Source organism: Bactrocera latifrons, unplaced genomic scaffold, assembly GCF_001853355.1.
Source record: "Bactrocera latifrons isolate USDA-ARS-PBARC rearing strain unplaced genomic scaffold, ASM185335v1 scaffold_481, whole genome shotgun sequence".
NCBI lineage: Eukaryota > Metazoa > Arthropoda > Insecta > Diptera > Tephritidae > Bactrocera > Bactrocera latifrons.
The window spans coordinates 69,872-80,065 of NW_017537136.1; the positions used below are offsets into that span (position 1 = coordinate 69,872).

Consider the following 10,194-nt stretch of genomic DNA (forward strand, 5'->3'; position numbering starts at 1 on the left):
CATTGGCGTTCAGAGTGATGTTTCGAAAGCTGACGGACCTACGATTAGATTTGATCGTCCTTAGGTTTGTCCATAAAAAATGATTCCTATAATTCGMACTTACAAATAAGTAAAGCTCCTTGTGGACAATAAAAMTTTGCTCAAGCGTTTAATGCRAAAGAAATTCACASCAGCTCGGTGGGACATCTAAAAGTGTGAGCTCTTAGGGGTTTAAGCCTTGAACTCYMAAATGTGGRATAATAAAGRAGGAAGTGCTGAGATTGTTCTAYGTTGYCTTCTTYCATTTAGCTYCTGCAGCTGGCGTTTCTTGTAWGATTMTCAACCTTACAGCATAGACGGCGACAGATAATGACCTGGGAAAGACTTGCTTTTCTGGCGGCAAAAAAGCTCATTGRATCGCTTTCGGTTCGATCTTGGGCCTTAAAGAGTTTGCAGCAGCGCATGAACCGATGGCAGCCAATATAAAGAATACATTTAAACATGTTAAAGATATACCATGACTGAGTCTCGGTGAAGTAAATCCCTAATTTGCTCAATAAGCAGGCCAACGTGGTATRAATGGGATGTGTGCCGCTCATACCGACTATTCAAATTTAAAAGCAATGACAAAAAGTGGAGCAGAACTGCTAAGGGATTGGTAGATATGCAAGCAGGCTGGTCTTACTATACAATGACTATTGTAGAAGCTGCCAAGAGGTTCGTAGAAGAAAAMGAGACCACAAAAAATCTTCTATTTAAACACAAGGCTTTGTATAAATAAACCAGATTTTTGTAATAGTGGTTTCATATTGGACCTCCCAAAAAGCCTAAATGCGTCATAAAAAATCCAAAATATTTACTGACAATATATAATATATGTATRTGCGTTAGCCATTGAGTGGTCTCTATTTAAGCACTGCTAATTTAATAACGTTTTTTCAAAAGCATTGCTTTCGATCGAAACAGAAATAAGAATCGAACTACTGTAATATTGGCAATGACAGTTGGGCAATCTAATTTTTATTTAACCCCTTCCTCCAACCCGAAGGAAGTTGTTTYCCCTTTAATTAACAGTTAAATGTTGACAAGCATAGCGAACAAGCGCGTCAAAAGTGTTGACAAAGGACACCAGCGACAGTCAAAGGAGCGAGCAAAGCACCCCWTCGGAGGAATTAACAAAGTATACCMAAGAATATGCAAAGTGAAGTGATAGTACGAGTCGATTCCGGYTTTGCCAAAGTGAAGTAATAAAATTTTATTGCGCCGCAACGGATTGCCGGATTGTCGRATTGCTGAGTGGGTGCAGAGTGGCAGGCAGAGAGTTTTCCAAGATTTTTAGCACAAATACAGCAATAATTGAGCCACAAGTATTTGAATTTGCTCTCCAGCAAAAGCGTTTGCAAGAAAGTTGTGCAATTATATATGTGCGTGGGTGTGTTTGAATCCTTTAGGCGGTCTTTAATTATTTTTTATGACATTTTCCAACATTGCCATATTAAAATGTTGACACTTAATTTCATTTCCACCAATACATTCGCACACTCGCCACTCCTAATTGCTTTTTCGTGGAAAATGTCCGATGTCGAATGAGTTTTGTATGGAAGTAGTAATTGGTGAGCGTGCTGAAGTGAAAGTTACTCCTTTATTTGAATAGTTTTGCGAAAATGAAGCAATTTCGACAGCCACTAATGGGCATTTCTGGTTTTCAACTTTTCAACTGGCCGCCAAGTTGAGCGAAATGCAAATGTAGCATGAAATGGCAAGTAATTATTTTGAGCTATTGGAATGAGTGCTTTACAAGCTAGACATGTTATATACATATATATGTATATGTATAAATATTTAAGTTCCAAGAAACTACCACTCTGCCCACAAGTTCGCCATAGTTTAGCTGCCCCCACTCTATCCCCTGTTTCAACACGCTCGCTTGGAAAGCGGTAGGGCAGAAACAGAAAACCGCGACTTGAACGTCTTGTCGTGCTTCCGWGTTATTAATAACGGCAACTGCGACGCTAAGGAACATATTTCAGTGAAATTAAGAAATATTTGTGGTCACCACAAAACTGCTTAATATATCATCGTCTTGGACTTACATAATATCGCCATTCGCATATTAAAGTGCATAAATMATTTGTGAAATATGTTAAATGACCCGAAATATTTATGTACAAATTGTTTATGAAATGCTACAGGGTTTCGAAATTTTTTATACCTAACATGGGTAGAGGAAATTTTTTTAGCTAAAAGGCTTCAACATTTCACTTCGATGGTATGTCTTGTATCCAAAGCGGGAGAAAATAAGACGAACTACTGAAATTAATCACTATTAAATACGATCATCATGGTTAAGGCAGCCAAAGCCTTAAATTTGCACTCCAAATAACGTGTTTTTCAATAAGAGCGCTACGAAAGAATGACATTCTTTATTCTTGTGAAAGTCCATTCGATGCCATTACGTATGGAACTTTTCTTTTGCATGGCCACCACGGGCACACGTGCATAAGTCCAGACACTGAACCCGGTTTTCAAACATATGTATATCGGCCGATACTGCTGCAATTTCACGTTCGATATTCGTACGAAGTTCGTCAATCGTCGCTGGCTTGTTAGCATAGACCATAGACTACAGCCCCACAGGAAATAGTCTAACGTCGTCAAATCGCACGGCCGAGACCGTTAATTGACTGGGCCATTTCGTGGGATAGCACCCTCACCAAATCTGTTTTGTGGCACCGCCCTGTTGGAACCACATATTACCTAAGTCCATATCACCCAATTTGGGCCAAAAATATTCAGTTATCAATAAGCGGTAGCAATTCCCATTTAGAATAACGTGCCGATCTTGATCATCACGGAAGAAGTACCCACTCGCCGGACTCCGTATTTCGGTAGTCAATTTTAATAATTTCGACTCGTTGTTGGACCGTATATCTTTCCACGATGAAAAAGCACACTTTATTGAAGGGAAATGTCAAAAGAGCGGGAAAATTTTATAGTGACGTTTGCTCTCACTACCGGTCTCATTTTGTAGCGCCCCTATCGAAAATCCAATTAAATATAGAAGAGAATATTACTTCTTGARACTGAGGCTAGGTTAAGTAAATATTGTGATTTTACGCAAAGTTGCGATTAATCCCACTCGAAAAGCTTGAAACGTCAGCTCGTTGTGATGATCAAAAAGGCCGCCGACAAAACGCCTAGAGCGCTCGAGTACACGAAGCCAAGGGAATACCTGCGCGATCCTATCCTAATGGATCTTAAGTTAGGGTGCCAGCTTTTACAATTTCGGACGCTTCCTTTGTGGTCAGATATTTCACTAACTGATTTCGGAGTGTATGCARCCTTCGCTGGAACTTCGATCACCCGCATATCTCACAGTGGTATGTGCACGGAAACACGCCACTAGGAGTAGACTCTTCGACGTATTCGTACAAGTTATCGGAGATGTAGTCGAAATTATAGAGAATTTTTGAAAGTTCCTCTCTGGGACCCTTAATGTGTTCTGTTTTCCGGAGTCTGAKAGCAGGCCGGTAGGACTTACTACATATCTTCTTCCCTAGCCGAGTTGTTAAAACTCTGACTATYACTTGACCTTTAAAAGAATTTCTGTCATGGAAATTTTCGAACCGCTTTTGGGTTTTATTATGCTAAGCTTAATTTTTTGTCATAAAACCAAAGCTAAATTTCAAACAAAGAACACCAGAACCTTAAAAATAGCAGGGTGAATTGTTTAGCACTAGAACGCATGGCGACCGCACAGCTTCAATTACTTCCGGATCTTGGGCTATTGTTAAAAAGGTGATCTTTTATCAAGCTCATCGACTTACCCGTTTCCGGTGTTTCTATTTTGGCTGGACACTCTTATAGTACTGTGATCAAAATGTGAGGTGAATTTATTAATTATTTATTTAAAATTAGTCCCTATCCGAAAAAACGCGGTCTCAAGACCTTATTCCATTCGGTTTTTATCTCATCAATTTTGAGTTGGTTTCAAACTGGCAAAACGTTATAAGTCGAGTTTTTAGCAAAAAAGACGCGTAGAACCAATTATGTGTTACGTACATTATCGTGATGAAGGAACCAAGAGTTCTTCGGGGATTTTAGACGATTAGCTTGACGCAAATTCGGCCTAAATAATATTCATAGTGCACCACACCACGAACACCACCTCACCTTACTATTCATCATAAACTTGAGGTACCTTGAGGCAATTAATAATTAGACCAAATACTTCTTGACTAGTTCTGCGCATGCAGTCAGCCTCTGTAAATGCTTTGAAGCAGTAAGCTTACTGCTAAGTTGATAACAACCCGCTCTGTTTGAAAGACACACCGGTGATCTAAATGCTTCAAACTATAATCGAAGTGGAGCTTCCCAACTTTCATATGTTAGTCAACTGCGCCGAAATATCCGTATAAGCAATTTTATGAAYGGAAGCAAGGAAATATAAAGCAAAAAGCTTTCATAGAAGAAGTTAAACCTCAGCAGCAGCCTGGAACCCTGTTGTTGTAAACTCAGCTATAACCGCGTACGCGGTGTCTTCGCCAATAAAGTAGAAGAAGACTCCGGAACTCTTCCACTCCCTGCCTTTCGAAGATGGATGATTTTGCTAATCARCGACTCTGCCTTCGCACTTTAAATTAGCTTTAATTACACAAAAGTCAGTTCATTTCAACTACGGCACAGAGTGCCAAATTGTCGTCATCGTCTTTGATTGCTTTCCGCATAGGCGGGGGTAGCAATGACTGCGCGAATTTGCTGTCAAAGTTCAGCTAAAGCTGTGATGACGCGGCGAARACCGAAATAAAATTTAATTATTTAAAAGKAAAATTAAGTAAAACACAACGAAAGACAACTTGAATTTTGGACTATTTAACATTTGAATTAATTGCGCTGAGGGAAAACTCATTGAGGGAGGACGAGGGTGGGTGTCGCATGAATTTGGCTACAATTCCGAGCACTTTGCCGAATTACAATTCATTGGTGTCGTGTAATTTTTAGCTCCTCATAAATCTTGGCAGCATGTTCGTGCATAGATGCCACGAAAATTTATGCAGACTCGCTGCGCAATGYGGCTGGGTTTAAAGCAAGTGGTTTACAAAGTGCGGCGCTGCAGCCACTTCAATGACGGCGCAGGCCAGGTAGTGTCCGAAAATGTAGGCAAAGCTCAACGTTTGCGTCCAGTCATTGTGGCGCAATTACGCGCATCTATTTTATTTCGGGCAAATGGAATTTTTATGTTCCGGTTGTGCACACAAATATGTACATAGACATATGGGTATATCTGCATGAGTGTATACAACCCTTAGACACACGTAACATTTAGTATAATGTTGATWATTCACAATTACTTACTCGGGCTCCCAAGTACCTCTGAGTTTGGCGGTGAGTCCTGCTCAATTAAATGCGTTTTACACAACTGCASACATTCCTACTTATATATATGTATATGAATATTTACACATATGTATGTCTACCGACTTATAATGGTGGTCATGCTCAGCTACACTTTTTCACACTTCGTTCCTCCCCTACTTAATGGCTATGTGTTATGTTCTCTCTGTACTTCTAGGTCCGCGTACACGTAAGCCGAAGAAGTTGGCCGGTGAGAAGGGCAGCAGTAGCGGTGCATCGAATGGCAGCGGAAGTGGAGGTGGCGGTGCTGCCACCGCAGAGGATAAACGACCGCGCACGGCGTTCAGTGGCTCGCAATTGGCGCGCTTGAAGGTGAGTTATTGCTGCGCAATGAAATTTAATTTCCAGCGAAGCAAAGGCAATGAATTGAAAAATATCTAGACGTAGTTATATACTGTATACATATATGCCGTGGAGTACATATTCGCGCTATTTATTATCTTAAGTGGAAGGCAGTTTATAAACTGGTGGTAGAAGTAGCAGAAGAAATTTCGTTTTTGTTAATAAAATTGAACTATTTTTATTTCTTTCGTGGTTAAAAGTCGAGGCGAGATTACACCAGTCTCACATTCCAAATGCAGATAGATCGCAATGAACTGGGTCTTACTATTGAGTGCGTGGGTGCCCTTATTTCCGTCGATCATCCAATTGAATGATCTTTTCGCTGCAGCGTCTTATTTACATTAATGCCGTGAGAGTTCTTATATCCTTGGTTCCATCTTCTTCGGTATTCCTCGCTCAAGCGAACGGCTCTGTAGTCCTGGCGGGGAACAGTTCTCTTGAAAGCTCTAAGTCTTTTCTTATTTCGGTGCGTCATCGTCCATGTTTCTGCGTCGTAAAATAAGACGGGAATGAAGAGAGACTTATAGAGCGCAGCTTTGGTTCGTCGAGAAAGGCATCTGCTTCTCAAATGCTTACCGATACAAAGTAGAACAAACTTTTCCACAAGAGCAACCTCTTTCGGTCCTGTTTTACATTATTTTCAGTTATATTTATACTAAATCTCAGTCCTTCTTCGTCGCTCATGTAGTTGTATCGATCTAGCGCATTTAGAACCGGGTGGCTTTTGTTTGTTTGTATATATAAGCACTAGAAATCTTGTTAAACAAAAGCTAGATGAAACAATGAAACTAAAGCCGAATTCCCGCTAGGTGCTAGTGAGGCGATGTTGTGCCTATTTGGAAATTGGATCTAAGGCCATTTATCCAACGAATGCAGACTATTCTGTTCAGGCTCCCGGTTGCACTGACAATTTCCACAACAAGCAAGGACTATGTTATATAAGAGAGCCACTATGGCTCGTGTAGAATGGAAAAGTAGCCTGAATTAGTCCCTAGGAAGGTTGATTATATATCTAAACTGACTGAAGTTGTAGCCCTGCATTAGCGGCTTGGCATGGAGCATGCTTTGGAGTTGTTGCCAATAGCCATTTCTCGTGACTGTTGGCTTGTCGTTGTTGATCTAGTTCTGGTTGCGTTGGTGTCAGTCAGCTTACGATCATTGGCTCAACACGGAGAGCTATTTTGACTTAGCTGGTATATTACTTCCCAATTCGTTACGATGTTGGAAAGGCTCCGTTAGAATACAGTCGAACTAACCTCCTGGCTACAAATCATCCAATCGGTGCGGAAGTCGCAGAACACCCTGGATTAGGAGGTGGCAGCAACGGTTGGAAGATACCGAGTATGCTTTGTAGCTTAATCCTCTGCACCACGAAAAGCTGCCTTCCATTCGCAGAGGTAACATTTTAGTAGTTAAATTGCTTTATGATGTATATTATAAGGAATATGGATAGGAATTAATATTTCTTCAGCAATACTGTATATAGAAATATTTCTCCTATCTCTGTCTTCCACTAAATTTCATTGTTGCCAAGATGCAGATATCCACTTAATATCAGAATTTTTTCATAGACTTTGGTTTTCCATTTTATAAGCTTAGGGGCTTCATGATTCGCTGCAGGCTCATGAGGTATCTATATTTAATACAGATATAGCGTCTTCTGCAAACTGCTAGTAATGCGATATGAAGCTAGAAAGTACAGGATTCTATTGCTTCAATAGCTTTTAATATGTTTTAGTATTAGAGTATTAAGCCTATACGAGTCCGGGTCACCTCAGAACTTTTTTCGGTATTAATCTTAAAATATCAGAGAAACTGTTTTTTAAGCAAATAGATTAATTTGCATTGGACATAGAACATCTGGAAATCACTTTTCTGAGAGTAGGGATGGTATACTTTTTTAAAGAGCTTGGAATAAAATTTTTAGATAAGTATTGCCTTTTGTAAGACTCATTTATAGTATTTCATCTTTTCACAATTTGTTCATACATATATGTCTTCTCACATCTTTCGCCTCCAAAAACAGCATGAGTTCACCGAGAACCGCTATCTAACCGAAAAGCGACGGCAACAACTCAGCTCCGAACTGGGACTAAATGAAGCGCAGATCAAAATTTGGTTTCAAAACAAACGTGCCAAACTGAAAAAGTCGAGCGGCACTAAGAATCCTTTGGCGCTGCAACTAATGGCGCAAGGCCTTTACAACCACTCAACAGTGCCRCTGACGCGTGAAGAAGAAGAACTGCAAGAGCTGCAGGAGCGCGAGAACGCAGCAGCGGCCGCAGCAGCAGCAGAGATAAGAAACGGTGGCGCCACGACGGCAACAACTGTGTCCACGTAGGTACTCTCACACTACTGCTGAGGTATTTGAATTTTGAGGTCAACGAAGTAATAATATCGCTGTAAATTATATTAATTAATTAATTTATAAAACACTWATAGCAAAAATATGTATACGAATGTAAATTATATGTACAAAATATTTAGAATTTATTGTTTTATATTTAACTAAATGAAATATGGAGAGCGATTGTGGGAAGTGCACCGCTTGGGCTAAAAAAAACGGAGACTGTGTTGGACGGGTTAGATATTGCTTCATACAATAACAGAAATATATTTTAGTTCTTGTTGCATATTACTATGTTTGGAGCAACAACATTATACACATCTAGATGTGTTAGATATTGCTTCATACAATAACAGAAATATATTTTAGTTCTTGTTGCATATTACTATGTTTGGAGCAACAACAAAAACGATGCATTGCTTATGAGCGAGAAACTCGTCAGCAAAACTCTTCATAAAAAGAATTCATTTTATTAGTTAGCACCGAATTYTATATAATATACCTTTTGTTATAACTAATTTTATCACCTATTACTTYTAGTTCTGTTTATTCTCTAAATTTATTTTTTAATTGTTTCGTTCGGTAAAAAAAAGCTGGTTTAATAACATAAACACTCCTTTTCTCACGATTTCCGACAAAATATAATTTCATTAAGCACTTGTAGACTTTTTTAAAGTAATTTGACCAAACAAAAGTTTCTTAAAATATCCATATATATGTATAAYGATCTGTATTATAACGAAAATCAAACTCCTGCAGATTCCTCAAAATTATTTGTTATTCTGAAAATATTCCTTTAAATATAATATGTGGATCGGATGTTGCCAAGAACATCGTTAAAATATAGATATAATTATATCATAGAGAAAAACTGACTTAGCAGAGTCTCATCAGCAAAATTCTTCATAAGGTGCTGTGCTGCTCTTGTCTTCTATATTTCAAGCTTTGATAATAAATACTGTAATTTATTTATTATATTGTGTCCGGTAATACGTCAATTTGAGAAACTAAAACAACAGTTTGTACTTGMTGATTTGAACACCTTAAAAGTAAAAATATGCAACTATCTCTAAGTTCGGATCTCGGGATATTAATGACTCTATGTCGTTACGGCAGGACAAACACCACAGATTGATAATGGAGCCCAAAAGTTAAGTCAGTTCAGAAAAGTCTTTAGAGATAAGTTATTTAAATCTRATTCCAAATTTTAGTAGTATGTTTGAGAATAAAGCATAATAAAGTTTCTTAAATAACCTACCAGTTATAAATACTACATCATCGATAGAGAGAACTATAAAAACTTTAAAAAGATATTTTAACCCAATTTTTCATAATTTACATTAAATAAACTAGATACAATAATTYCGAAATCGAAGTAACTATTTTTGTATAATGTACGATAAAGAACTCTCCTTATATGCGTAACATCAAAATGATCGAAATAGAGTTTGCTATTGCTTACGACTCACCACATYATATAATATATCTTTAGATACAAAACTCACGTGTCACGTTGTTTGTCCGCGATGAACGCCTAAACTAATGAACCGATTTCAGCAAATTTTGGCACACTGTGCCAAGTTTGAAGCAACTTAAAAGATAGGATAATCAAAACAATTCATAAATAAGAAATAATAATAAAAGCTGTATTAAATGGACGCTATTAAGCGGACATCTCCATTAACATATTGATCGGTTACACAATTTGYTGATATTCATTAATTACAATCTATTAACCGGACATATCTAATAACTGSACAGAAAGGCTGGTTYGTCAGTATCTGTTTATAGGAGATTGYACAGTATATATTTCTAATCTTATGGATGTATTCAAAATCCCCGAAAGAAATATAATACACTTGAACTTCAATAACTTAAAGTTCTATAACTCGAAGTTCTCCATAACTCAAAGTTCTCCATAACTCGAACTATTGAATTAGCAAAAGAAGTCAAATTGCACAATATCCTGTCAAAATTCGACGTTTTTTGTGGATAATGGTGATTCGAGTTCAAGTATAATTTTTAGTAAAATGTCAAATCTTACGCGCTAATTGCTCAATGTCTATTTAGCATCAAGTTGGCAGCTAAGTTCTGGTAAACTTAACCAATAT

At 38.2% G+C, this 10,194-nt stretch overlaps 1 protein-coding gene across 1 annotated transcript; it reads left to right on the plus strand.

The window, feature by feature from the left end:
- Positions 1-5,309: 5,309 nt before the first annotated feature.
- On the plus strand, positions 5,310-8,198 carry LOC108973494 (homeobox protein invected-like). The gene is made up of 3 exons (XM_018940793.1): positions 5,310-5,364; positions 5,552-5,706; positions 7,763-8,198. The coding sequence occupies exons 1-3, from the start codon at positions 5,310-5,312 to the stop codon at positions 8,075-8,077; spliced, it is 525 nt and encodes a 174-aa protein (XP_018796338.1). The 3' UTR covers positions 8,078-8,198.
- Positions 8,199-10,194: the final 1,996 nt, after the last annotated feature.